The sequence below is a fragment of the Perognathus longimembris genome, chromosome 2 (assembly GCF_023159225.1).
Source record: "Perognathus longimembris pacificus isolate PPM17 chromosome 2, ASM2315922v1, whole genome shotgun sequence".
Classification (NCBI taxonomy): Eukaryota; Metazoa; Chordata; class Mammalia; order Rodentia; family Heteromyidae; genus Perognathus; species Perognathus longimembris.
In genome coordinates this window covers 20,614,142-20,628,183 of record NC_063162.1, presented here as the reverse complement: position 1 = coordinate 20,628,183, position 14,042 = coordinate 20,614,142, and the positions used below count along the sequence as shown (strand labels likewise).

The following is a 14,042-nucleotide window of genomic DNA, read 5'->3' as shown; positions in this document are numbered from 1 at the left end:
TGTCACCAAAATCATCTTTCCTCCATCCTTACTGCTCCTCCTCTTCCTTTTTAAGTGTGTGTGTGTGTGTGTGTGTGTGTGTGTGTGTGTGTGTGTGTGTGTACTTACCCATCTCTTCTGCCCCTTTTCCAATCCCTCAGCAAATCCTAAATCCCCTAAAAATAATCTCCAAAGCTGGGCATTGTCGCACACACCTGCCATCTCAGCTTCTCAGGAGGTTACTCCACTGTGACCCCAACTTCCCTCCTGGCTGCCCTGCTCCAGCCCCACCCACCACCCTCTTCTTACCACTGCCCTGGCCTCTCTCAGCTCAGCCCCCAGGACTAGCCCAGAAGACATCACACTCACTGCTCACGTCTCTCACTGCTGAGAACTTTCTAGTGAGTCACAGTCTAGAGTAAAGCTGCAGTCTTGGTGACCGTTCATGGTGTATGTGACTTTGCACACCTTCCCCTTCTCTTTCCTTCTTGCTGTATCCCAGCCACATCGCCCTCTTCCCTTCTCCTGAGCACAGTGAGTGGCACCGCCCTCTCAAGGCCTCTGCTGTTCTGTCACCTGAACATCCCACACAGCCTGTGTCTGTTGCTGTGACTCCTTCAGCTCCTTCATCTTAGCTCAGATGTCAGTCACCTCAGAAGGTCTTGCCCTGCCCATCCTGTGCTAAACACCATCCTAATCCTGACTATTTGCCCATCATAGCACACTGCACACAGTCTGACATAGGTTTTTTGTTTCCCTTGGTACCTACCTCTGTACTAGAATGTTCCTGGAGGGCCAAGATTTTCCTCTGTTCCCTGTGCTAGGAACTTGGCACCGTAGACATGCAGTATTATTGAACAAATAAATGAATTGATCTGACACTAGAGATCATAGATAAATCCACAGCAGAGTGTTTTATGGCTTATATATTATGCTTATTTTCAAATTCCACATGATCAGTGTATTCACTTATAAATCAGACTAAATCCGATTCTAATTCTACTTAATTGCACTGACTTCTTGACGATTATTTTGCAGGCTGGCTTCCTTGGGAGCTCTCAACTGTGGCCATTGTAGTATGTCTGCTGCAACTTGGAGTATTTCTTCCTTCCAGAGTCCTCATGAGGCTTGTGATTCCTGCCCATTGGCTTGTGACAGTTTTGTGTTAGTAAACTGGAAGTCCATTAACATTAAGGAGGTGTCAAATGTCATTCTGTCCTTGGTTGGTGAGGGGCCATGACATGCCCAAGGAAGTGCTGTGATCCATGTTAACCATGTCCCTTGGAGCTGTGTGACGCAGCTGTGGATGGTGAACGTAACATGTCAGCTTGTTTCTCTTTATTGGATCTTCTGTTTGTTTGCTTCCTGGGGTTTGAATGGCGTTGCTGGACTCCAGGGCTCCCTTTGCCTGGTGCTCGCATTATTAGGTCTTTGGGACTACCGTGTGTCATTTTTCTTGTTAGCACAGCTGTGTGAGGTTGGGCCTAATTCAGTTCTGCTTCACACCGCCTCTTGGATTTCTTTCTCCCCTGTTCCAGTCAGTCTGTCTACTGTCCCTTTTCTCATCATTCCAGCAACATTGATGACGTCAAGCAGATGTTTTCATCTGGCCGTGACACATACTCTCATCAGCCTGGGCACTATCCTGCTGGCTGTTGACATTTGCCGATTGTCAAAATACAAACAGTGTCAGTCACTCAAAATCAGAGCCTAGACATGTGTTTACACGTGAAGACCCACTACCATGCTGGGCCAGTTTCCTAGTCCACAGATGAGATATAAGAAGTAACTTCAGTTCCTACCACAGGTAGAAATTGGATTCCAGTTTTCTTTCTCTCTCTTGCTCTTTCTTTCTTTCTTTCTTTCTTTCTTTCTTTCTTTCTCTCTCTTCTTTCTTCTCTCTCTCTCTTCTTCCTTCCTTCCTTCCTTCCTTCCTTCCTTCCTTCCTTCCTTCCTTCCTTCCTTCCTTCCTTCCTTCCTTCCTTCCTTCCTTCCTTCCTTCCTTCCTTCCTTCCTTCCTTCCTTCCTTCCTTCCTTCCTTCCTTCCTTCCTTCCTTCCTTCCTTCCTTCCTTCCTTCCTTCTTTCCTTCCTTTCTTTCTTTCTTTCTTTCTTTCTTTCTTTCTTTCTTTCTTTCTTTCTTTCTTTCTTTTCTTTCTTTCTTTCTTTCTTGTTGAGGGGCTTGAACTCTGGGCTTGGGTGCTGTCCCTGAGCTTTTCAGCTCAAAGCTAGAGCTCTATCACTTGAGCCACAGCACCACTTCCAGTTTTCTGGTGGTTAATTGGAGATAAGAGTCTCATGGAGTTTCCTGCCCAGGCTGGCTTTGAGATCCTCAGATCTCAGCCTCCTGAGTAGCTAGGATGACAGACGTGAGCCACCCGCCACCCCCCCCCCCCCCCCAGCTTCGGATTCCAGTTCTTGTATGGACAATGTGAGTTCCATGGTATAGCTCCTATGTTCTATGTGTCCACATGCCCTGCCTGGAACACAGAGCAGCGTCAGACCATCACAGTAGCTTCTTAGTGTTCTCAATTTTGTGTGGAGATGCCTTCCTGAGGCCCTGAAGCCTAAAAGCAAGCCCATTTAGGTTCTCTTTCACACAGCTTAGTGCGCCTGTCTCCCTGCATTTCTAGGACTAGACTGAATGCTAAATGTCAGGACAGTTCAAAGTAACTTGCGCATGGCAAGACCGCATGTAGTTAGCCTGAGAGAGGAGCTTCCGGGCCCTGGACACGACCACTGTGCTACGTACTGTTCACCCCAACTTACTTAGGGTTACTGAATACCTGTAGTTACATGTTTTTCTCATTGCTATGCTCTCATTCTCCTTGGAAATTAAGAATCTATTCGTTTCTATTTTTGTCATCACATGGTTTGTTGATACTTTATTCTCTCCAAGTTGCTTTTTTGCTTTCTATCCTGACAATTCCTCCAGACACCCAGGTTTTTAAAAAAAAAAACAAAAAAAAAAAACAACAACACAGAAACACCTTTTAGACTTAACTTTTTAAAAGTTGTTTATATTCTTTCCCTCCTTCCATTCCATTCCTTGAGATAGTCTTGCCACATATGTAGTCTAGGCTGGCCTCAATTTTGCAGTCTTCTTGCCTCAAATTCCCAAGTGCTATACATTTTTTTTTACAAATTGATTATAAGATGAGGCCTAAAGACCCCATATCAAAGGATCTGAGGCAGATAAGGCTGGTACCTTGAATCACTGGTACAGCCAAAGGCTCTGGGAAGGGCAGGGGGATTTCCCCCTCCTTCCCTCCCTCTCCTCCCCTCTCTCCCTTCTTTTTTTTTCTTCTTTTCTTTTCTTTTGTACCACATGCCAGGAAGTGGGCTCAGAAAACAGGCCTTCTCACCAGGAATTCCAGAGCTAAAAGAATGTGGCTGTGGGCTGATGCAGAAGTTTCAAAGCTAGAGGTGAGGGTGTGTAAGTGGCTACAAGAGAACTGGCAGGAAAAACTTAATAATGTTCAGTCTCGGAAGTCTAGCCCACGTGAGTGGTTTCTCTTGGAGTAAGGACCTTTCTCCGTCTGTGGTACTTTGCAGCTGGTATTTCAAGTATGCCCATCTGCATGTAAACGAATTGCTCCAAGACAATCTGATTATGCGCTAGTTACTTTGGTGAGAATAGCGCCTCAGTGGAATGGAAACTTCATTTTGAGTCTAATATTAGACCTTGCTTTGGAAAATTCCTTTTAAATGATCACAAGCTGGGAATAGCAAAAGAATTTAACTTTCGACAGACAGCATTTACCAAGAATTTTTAACTGCTTATGTTGGGTCCTTGGGAAGGCAGATGTGAGAAACTTACCGGATGGAATTGACTAGACTCAAGTTGACTTGACCTGCTACAGGGTTTATATCTGCGGCTGATAAGTTTCCCTTCTAGACTCCTTTGCTCAAAATATTTTCATTCTTTGAGCATGAGCACACAAAGGATAAAAATTGTTAGCATGCCTAATTGTCTAACTATTCAGATTTCTAGGTCTGCCCATATTGTCACCCATGCAGGGTCTGAGGCAGGGCAAAAGTTAAAACTGCTGGGTTACAGAAGAAGCCAGCTGATCTGCAGTTCCCAAGCCAGGTTCCCAGAGGTCAGTTGTGATCAGGTTCCCAAGCACCTTGATCACACCTGGCCTGTAGCAAATGCTTGTTGTGCTGACTAGTTGTGTCTGAATGAACCCACCTAATGCAAAATGTTAGCTAAACCTATTTAAAGTCTCTGTCCCAATGCTATCACTTCAAAAGTTGTATAAATGTCACCAGGGGCATGGCTAAAGTGCTCACATGGTAGAGTGCTTGTCTAGCAAGTGGAAGGCTCTGACTCCAAACTCCAATACCACCAAAAGATTTAAAAATTTAAAAATCCCCAAAGGTGTATGTATGTGTGTATGTGTGTGTGACACTTGATTATGATAAAGTTTCCAGATAATGTATACACATTGGCTTAATTTATGAATATGTTTTAGATGTGTTGGAATTGGGAAAACCATATTGGTATTTGAGAGATATATTTCACTATTTTGATATTTTTTCCCCTGAAATCGAAGTACACCAGTTCTTGGTTATATATTTTTTTATATTATCTTTAAGTAGTTGTACAAAGGAGTTGCCATTTAACAATGCAGTTTATTTAATGATGTATGAACACAATGAGGTTGCATGTGTGTATTTAACGTAGTGGGCTATTTTTTCCCTCTCACTAAGCTGGTCATAATTGATGGTGCTTTAGAATTGGAGAAAAATATTAATAAAATAATAAGTAAATAATAAGTTATCATTTTCTCTGTCTCTGTGGAGTGCTAACAATCCTACACAGTGGCAGTTGTTGTGAACTTGGTTTTGGAGAAAAGGAGAATCTCAGAAATGTTCTGTAGTTTGCCCACCATCATCTGGCTTGAATGGCTGCCAAGTGGCAGGGCTAGAGGTCAGGTTCAAGATTGTTGAACTTGGGAGCTTACCTTCTTCCCTTGCCCCCACCCTGAGCCCCCGAAGCAGCAGTTCTTATGCTTTCTTACTGCAGGATCTCTTAGGCTCTTATGAATCTTAGAGGACCCTTGAATCCTGGTTCATGCAGATTATGTCCTTTGATATTTACTTTGTGTTAAAAAAAACTGTCATGTTTAAACAATATTTACATTTAGCTTATTAAAAAATGATAATAAGCTATTACATGTTAACCTAAATAACATTTTTTATTTAAAATAGCCATATTATCCAAAACAAAAATAGTAAGGAGAAAGTGTTTTGCATCTCCATTACCTAGCTGAATGGAATCAGTTCACATTTTGTGCATTCAGTCTGTGCACTGTGTGTTTGTTCAGATGACGTATGTGAACAAAATGAGGCCTTACATGGATACATACCTGCGAAAGAGGAGCCTGGGACAGTTACACGTATTCTCCTTTAATATACAACAAAACTCCCTACGTGGTAGTTTCTTAAAGGTTAAATGAATTTAGAACCTCAGATCTTACCAATGGACTTTAAAAAATTATTATTATTTTCAGTAGATTTTAAAAAAATGATCAGTTCCATTAACATCCTTTGGCCTGAAATCTTTGCAGCAGAATTAAGAGGAATGAATATATGTAGAAATTCTCCTCTCCCAACAATATAGGTAGCTACTCACCATTCCAGAAAGAAGAGCTTAATTGCTGCTTACCACCACCCCCTTGGGGATAGGTTGTACCAATAACTTGCTTCCACAAATAGAATTAGGACAAAAGAGCATGAATAGCTTACAGTGAAGGAACCTGGGAAATGCCACCTTAACCAGGTGATAAACCATCAGTGATGGCGGGAAAATGTTGTGTAACCCTTGATTTTTTTTTTTTTTTTTTTTTTTGGCCAGTCCTGGGCCTTGGACTCAGGGCCTGAGCACTGTCCCTGGCTTCTTCCCGCTCAAGGCTAGCACTCTGCCACTTGAGCCACAGCGCCGCTTCTGGCCGTTTTCTGTATATGTGGTGCTGGGGAATCGAACCTAGGGCCTCGTGTATCCGAGGCAGGCACTCTTGCCACTAGGCTATATCCCCAGCCCCTGTAACCCTTGATTTGATGGAACTGGAAACCCAAGCCGAGTCTCATCATGAGAAGAGCATGAGCCACCAGCAGCACAAGACGTTTCACAGGAGTCCTGTCTTGTACTCCTTGAGGTAGTCAACATCATGGAAAACAAGACAGGACTGCAAAGGCCAGGAGATGTGGCAACTAAATGTAATCTGTGCTCTGATTGGGTAATGAGATAATGAAACAGAAAGGGGGCTTTGGAGGTGTGGCTCAGGTGTTAGTCAGCCAAGCAGTCTCAGACAAAACAAACAGAAATTTTTGGAAGAATTAACTCTGGTGTTTATTTAATAATAGTGTTAACCAATGTTGGTTTCATAGTTTGACAAATGTATCATGGTAATGCAAGATAGAATGATGGGGAAATTGGGATGAAGAATCTATAGGAACACTGTACTGTCTTTGCAACTCTTCTGAAAGTCTAAAATGTTTCTTTAAAAAAAAAAATCATTGATGGGGCTGGGAATATGGCCTAGTGGTAGAGTGCTTGCCTTGCATACATGAAGCCCTGGGTTTGATTTCTCAGCCAAGGATAGTGCTCAGGCCCTAAGGGGCTAGTGGCTTATGCCTGTAAATCTAGCTACTCAGGAAGCTGAGATCTGATGATTGCTGTTCAGAGCCAGCCCGGGCTGGCTCTTATCTCCAACTAACCACTCAGAAGCTGGAAGTGAAGCTGTGGTTCAATGTGGTAGAGTGGTATCCTTGAGCTAAAGAGCTCAGGGACAGTGCCCAGGCCCTGAGTTCAAGCCACACAACCAAAATAAATAAAAAATAAGAATACTGCTTCATAAAATTGTGCAGTTCTTCAAAAAGTGGTGTGTCACAATAGCCAATATGTAAAAGCTACATTCATTCCTGTCACCTACCCCATTAAAAGAAAACAATTTTTTAACTCCTGAGAAGCTGTCAAGCTCATAGAGATAAGATGCAAGTTTCTCAAAATTCACATTTGCCATTGGAATCTCAGTGTTTATCGTTGACAGCAAATACTTCCCATGGTTTTCCTGCTCGTTTTGTTCATTTTCACAAAAGTGTCAAGTACTCACATAAAAAAAAACAAACATAGTTGGGTAGTCATTCCTTCAACTGAAAGTGTTCAATGAAAACAGTGGTTTAGAGGCGTGGGATGTGCTTCAAGTGGGAGACACCTGGTTAGTATGTTCAAACCCCAGTATCACTGACAAAAACAAAATAACCACAGAGAGTGGCTTGGGCTGGGGGTATGGGTCAGTGGCAGCGTGCTTGCCTCTCCTGGCATGTGTGAGGCTCTGCCTTCCATGCCCAGTGCTGCCAAAAGAAAAGAAAGACTGGCTGGTAAACAAATGGCAAGCCAGCCACACAAGTGCCTTTTGTTCTTCAAGACAATTACACTTCAATGTAACAGTGGTGTTTATGGTCCATCCCACTTGGTCAGGCAGATCATTAAAGGACACATCCTCAGGATGAAGATCTAACTGGTGTGAATAGTTTGTATTGCTTTATCAAGGACATTCTCCAGCTCTGTTCTCTTCCCATGTGCTGAACTGGGAGCATGGGCGCCGTGTGTGCCCCTGGCCCTGGCACTGGTGCCAAATAAGGCACAGGTACTAAGAGGAGCTGGAGGAGCTGGTGGTGAATATCCTTAGGAAAATGGCTTGGCCTCACCATTGTCCAGGTGGTCTTGGGGGTCCTGGGGGTCCACGGACAACCCTTGGAAAGAGATGTGCTGTGCATGTCAAGCAACTTGATGCTCTTCTGCCTCAGTTTCCCTGCTTTCAATAGTTCAGGAAGCTTTTCCATGTGGCTGTGCTATCCTACACCATTTTAACTCTTAGGAAATTTGGTAGAAAAGTTTTGCTGCAAAAACATTTGCTGTTTTTGTGTGTGTGTGTGTGTGTGTGTGTGTGTGTGTGTGTGTGTGTTTTTTCCTGGTCGTGGGGCTTGAACTCGGGGCCTGGTCTGAGCTGCTTTTGCTTAAGGCTAATGCTCTACCACTTGAGCTACAGCTCTCCTTAATGGTTTTTTCTGAGTTGTTTATTGGAGATAACTCACAGACTTTTCTGCCTGGGCTGGCTTTGAACTGTGATCCTCAGATCTCAGCCTCTTGAGTAGCTAGGATTACGGGAATGAGCCACCAGCACTGGACACTGATGCTATTTTTTTTTTACACTAACTGTATATGGCACGAAATTTGGGGAATCTAGAAAATTATGTTATAAAACTTTATTTTCTTTAAAGGTAAATCTCACCTGGCCATTGTGCAGCGGGTAAACAATGAAGGAGAAGGAGACCCATTTTATGAAGTTCTGGGAATTGTCACCTTAGAAGACGTGATTGAAGAAATCATCAAATCTGAGATCCTAGATGAAACAGATTTATACAGTGAGTAATACTGAGTATAATTTCCCCAAACTTTTGCTTTTCCCAGCATGGTGGCTTTATGAGTGATCTAACATTCCTTCTTATTGGACACCTTTGTTTATAATTATGCTTGATGTGGGGGGGCTGGCACAACCTCTCAGTCTATCCCAGCCTCTTCATCAAGGCCACCAAAGAGGCTGATTCTGTGATTCCAAGTAACAGTGTTCTTTTGATAATCCTGCTGCTCCTGACCGTGTCTCTGCACATACCTAGTCTGCATCATGGAGCATCTGCTCTTACACTGCTCCGTGCTAATTTGTTTTCTAATTACTTTCTTTATTTCTTTTTGTGCTGGCACAGGGGCTTGAACTCAGGTCCTCTTTCTCTTATCTGGCACTCTACCACTCCAGCCATACCTCCACTTCTGGCTTTTTGCTGGTTAACTGGAGATTATAGTCTTACAGCTTTTCCTGATTGTACTGGCTTCAGATCTTGATCCTCATATCTCAGCCTCCTGAGTAGTGAGATTTAAATCTCACTAGGTCTCTGGTGCCTGGCTAGGTTTCTTGATCTCAAAAGATCAGTAATGATGATGACAGCTGCTGCCCTAGAAAACTATTTTTTTAATATTGACTTACATTAGTTGATTCTCCAAAGAATTTGAGACAGAAGTAAAATGTAAGGCAGTGATTATCTTCTCTCTAGAACAGTCTAAAAATTTGTTTTGCCCTGACAAGAATTCAAAGTGCAGAGACATGATTCTTGAGGACAAAGAAGGCAATGGGGGTCTTATCTTTAAACCAGTCTTTTTCCCCTAGATCATTACTTTATCCCCCCAAGTTCTTGAAAAATGGTTTTGCTTGAGATCCCATCTAGATTTGGGTTGGTAAGCCACAACCCTCAAGTGCCTGCCAAATGATTTTGTATGCCCTGTGAGCTAAGAATGGCTTTTCTATTTTTAAATTATTGGGGGAAAAAATCAAAAGAAGAATAATTACTTTGCGACATGTAGACAGTAAATGAAATTCCAATTTTCATGTCCATGGATAAAGTTTCACTGTACTCATTCATTTATGCTGTCTGTTCTTACTAAAAGAGAAGTGGAGTCGTTGCAATAGAAACTATCTAGCCCACAGAGCCTAAAATATTTACTCTCTGGCCCTTTCCCCAGGAAATTTGCTCACCCCTGTAAGTTGATCACTCTCTCTGTGTTTGCTTGACCTTGAGAATCTCATGGTCTGGAATAGAAATGAGGCAAACCCAGTGAAGATAGTATTCTATGAGTGTATTCTTGTTTGTTTCGTGAGGGGTCTTGTTAGTGTGTTTATTTCCTTTCAGCTGGGACTGTGGGGGTTGGTCAAGGCAGAGACAGCTTCCCTCTGGGACAGCTCAGTGCTGCTGCTTCACTGACTGTGGTGACATTGAGTGAGCGAGACCACGTGTTCACTCCCGGCCTACACGGTCTGCTATAGGTTCCTGGGGGGCTTCTGTCCACTTCTACTCAGTTGAGCCTCATCTCAGCACTCTAATGACCTTCATGAGGTCTGAAGGGTGATCTGCTGTGACTTACTGTGACCTACTGTGGTGGTTATGTGCGCCAATTCGGTGAGAATCCGCCCCCCCCCCTTTCTGTTTACACGTGGCATCTGTAGGTAGCTTGCACCCCTGGAGACATGGACGTCAGCTCTTCTATCCCCAAAGAGCCCTGATCTAATGTATTGTGTTTTCTTATTTTCTCATCCCTCCTCAGCTGATAACAGAACGAAAAAGAAAGTGGCCCATCGTGAAAGAAAACAGGATTTTTCTGCCTTTAAGCAGACAGACAGCGAGATGAAGGTTAAAATATCACCACAGCTTCTCCTGGCCATGCATCGTTTCCTAGCAACAGGCAAGTGTGCTTATCACAGCTGGAGATCACCGCCAGCCCCGAGCCTCTCCGCACCGCTGCTGACTTGGGGGGCTGGGGATGGAGACTGGGAAATGGGGTGATGAGTAATGCCACTTTTGTGTTTTGTTTTTTGTTTTGTTTTGTTTTTGTTTTGTTTTGTTTTGTTTTCTCTTTAAATTCTCTCCTCTCCTGTGTTCAGTGTCGGCATGAGCCCTCTGAGACATTTACCAGAGGTGGAGCAGTAACTTAAAATGGGTCTGAAAGGTAAGGATGAATGTTAGCGCCACACTGCATGTGTACCTAGGCCAGTCATCTCCTTCCCGAGAAGGAGCTCCATGCCCTCCACGGAGGGCAGCTGGCGGAGTAGGCTGACAGGCACACCAGACAGCACCTCGTTTGATTGGACAGTTGAGTAATTCTCTCTTCAGCTTGCCTTGGAAGAACACTTGGACATCAGTGGTCACACAGGCGCTATGGTTTGCAAAGAAGATTTAAAAAAAAAAAAAGTAGATTTTGAGAATTAAATCCTTAACTCTTATGGCTTTGATGAAATGAGAGATTCTAAGGACTTTGACATGGATTTCATGGTGGCCTCTTCAGATCAGATTACTAACTTGGGCCTATTCCAGGAGACAAATGTTCACATTATTTAAAGCCACCAGGCCAGCCGGCACTCGCTGCTTCCGAGAGGTCAAGGTTGAATGGATTTGAGAGACTGACTAAACCCTCTCACACCCCACATGGCCTTGTAGGTGAAGGGTGAGCTCTGATGGCCAGGGGAAGGGTGAAAAAAATCTGAATATACCCAGAGGCTTTTGTAGAAGACGTCTGTTTCCAGGATGGTCAGCCATTACCTGTCAACTGTATGCAGTATACTTACAGTATTTTGAAAAGAAGGCTAACAGCGATCACGTGACCGGATGTTACCTACGCTTTCAGATCACATTTTCTGAGACATGGAAAATGCTCACAGTTAAAATTTATGACATGGCCAAGTGTCTATGACTTAGCGAGAAGTGGGAAAAGCCAGGATGTAAAAGCATGTGTACGTTAAGATTGTAGTTATGCTTTTGTGTGTCAAGTACACACATGTACACAGACACACATGCCTAGGCAAAGCACTGGAAAGAAATACTCACCAAATTGTTCTGAATGGTTATCTAAGTTGTTGGTTCATAGATCATTTTTTATTTTCTTTATATTTTCTGTATTTTCCAAATTTTCTGCAATGTACTCTTATTTTATTATTGACAAAAAAAGTCACAGAAGTGAATGCAGAATTTATAGCTTCCTATAGAGCATCACATTTTTACAAAAATAAAAAAAGTGATACCTGTAACTCGCTTATTATTCTTTTCCTAATTCTGAGACGATTGTCCCTCGTCAAGGAAGAACCACACATGAAACCTGAATGTTATCCTACTCTGCCTCTGAGAAATCATAAAGTCCACTTCTCCAATAGCACTCTAAGTCCGTAATCTTGATTTTTTGTTGTTGTTGTTCTCAATAAAGTTACTACCATTGTAAGTGCTGACCAACATTCCATTTTTGTTGGCAAGTTGGAGTGCATGTTGATGTGTGCACGGCCTTGCTTTTCTTCCACATCTCTCCCTCAGTGGTCCCAGATTTTGTCAGGCTAAGTGGAGGACGAGAGGCGTCTGCACCGGTACTAACCCACCCTCCGTGCTTCCACGCGGCTTCCTCCCTTGCCTGTTGTCGGACAGCCAGGCTGTGGTGGCTTGTTAAGGGTGTCCCGGCACTCACGGAGCCTGCTACTGGTTGGTTTTCATTTCCACAAGTTGGAAACGTAGAGTACTTTTATGAGACTGAAACCAATGACAGGTTGAAATGACTTTTTAAAAAGGAGCAAATGTAAGCATTCAGCATTTTCTGATTTCTCCCAGGTAATCTGTCCCCCGTGGATCAGCACGCGGAAGTCTCGTGCACCCATGTTCTATTCACATTACCTGAGCACCTTAATAACTAGCATGATGTTTCCATCCGTTTGAAGTGTAATGTCAAGTTGTGTTTATGTCTATAGAAGTAGAAGCATTTAGCCCATCCCAGATGTCAGAGAAGATTCTTCTAAGGCTGCTAAAGCACCCCAATGTCATCCAGGAGCTGAAGTATGATGAGAAGAACAAGAAAGCCCCAGAGTACTACCTCTACCAGCGAAACAAACCTGTAGACTACTTCGTTCTCATTCTGCAGGTCAGAGGGATTATTCAACAGTTGTCTTTTCAGCTCACAGAAGGCCTGGTATAGGTGATGGGGTCGAGGTGTGTGTACTTGGCTTGCCTTATACGGGAATAATTTTATCTCTCCGTTGTCATAGTGGTGATCCAATTATAAGATAATTCTAATATAAAATGATACCATTAATTCTTTTGAGTTCTAATATTGAAAGGTGCTTAGTAATGACCGAGGTGCTGAGTCAATGGAAGAATGATGAATTTGGTTGCTAATATTTTTGAAGAGTTTGGGAAAATGCTTATCCTTGTCCAATTGTGGGTATTTGCAATTTATTGTCATGAGTTTCTTGGTCCTTTCTGTATCATTTTTTTGTTCCTATCTCTTATTAGGACTTACCTCTATTCAGCAGTCTCTAACACTCGCACCATTAGGATTATCACAGCACTCGCTGTCGTGTTATTCCTGGTTACTAATTAGACCTTGAAGAGCAACTGATAAAGTAATGACGGGACCTTGAGACTATCGCAAATAACTTCTTCTCACTAAACTGATATAATCCCATACCCGAGGCAGGAAGGCCGTCCACTGTGGATCCTCCTTGAGAGCTTTCCACTTGAGACCTTGTTATATCACCTTGAGATACTTTATTTTTGGCAGTTGTGGGGCTTGAACTTGGGGCCTGGGTAATGTTCTTGAACTCTCAAGGCTAGTTAGTGCTCTGTCACTTTGATCCACAGCTCCACTTCCAGTTTTCTGGTGGCTAATTGGAGATAAGACTCTCCAGTCTTTCTTGCCCGGGCTGGCTTTGAACTGCAATCCTCAGATCTCAGGCTCTTGAGTAGCTAGGATTACAGGTGTGAGCCACCAGCGCCCCAGCTCACTTTGATATATTAACAGGTGCTGCCCTTGGCCTGCAGGTCAACAGAGGCATTACAGTGAAGATAATCCTACTTTCTGACACTTCTTTATTTTAATAAATCACTTTTTCAGGAAATCTGAATTTATTTTACTACCAGAATACTAGCCCTTAATCTTTCTCATATTTCTTGGTTACTCCTAACTGGAGGTATCATTTCAACAGTGTAATTAGTACTTGGTAGGCCCTAAAATTTACCTGAGTCTAGCAGGACCCTAATTATCTACATGAATTAAGAAAGTTATTCTTATTTGAAAATGACTAGCTGAGTGTGGCGTCTTACACCTGTAATCCCAGCTCTTTAGGAGATAGGTCTCAGGAGAATTACAGTTCAAGGTCAGCCCAGGCAAAAAGTTAGCCACCCATCTCAATCAGTATCAGGACATGATTGTACATGCTGTCATCCCAGCTAACCATGGAGTATAAATAGGAGGACTGAGGTCCGGAGCAGCCCAAACAAAATTTAAAAAACAAACAAACTAAAGTGCTGGGTACCAGTGGCTCTCACCTATGATCCTAGCTCCTCAGAACGGGGAGAGCTGAGGATTGTGGTTCAAAGCCAATCCAGGCAGGAAAGTCCACCAGTCTCTTACCTCCAATTAACTACCAGAAAACCAGAAGTGGTTAAAAAAAAAGAAGAAGAAGAAAGAAAA

General features: G+C 43.0%; 1 protein-coding gene across 3 annotated transcripts in view; it reads left to right on the top strand.

Annotated features, from left to right (window-relative positions):
• The window catches only part of Cnnm2 (cyclin and CBS domain divalent metal cation transport mediator 2), a 118,499-nt gene that overhangs the window by 84,466 nt on the left and 19,991 nt on the right, over positions 1–14,042 (top strand). For 2 of the 3 annotated variants that reach the window (XM_048338331.1, XM_048338332.1), the window contains exons 3-5: positions 8,270–8,413; positions 10,143–10,280; positions 12,322–12,491. In XM_048338331.1, the coding sequence (XP_048194288.1) occupies positions 8,270–8,413; positions 10,143–10,280; positions 12,322–12,491 (452 nt within the window). Of the gene's footprint in view, positions 1–8,269; positions 8,414–10,142; positions 10,281–10,479; positions 12,301–12,321; positions 12,492–14,042 lie in introns of those variants that run through there. The other variant, XM_048338333.1, reaches the window with a different exon arrangement.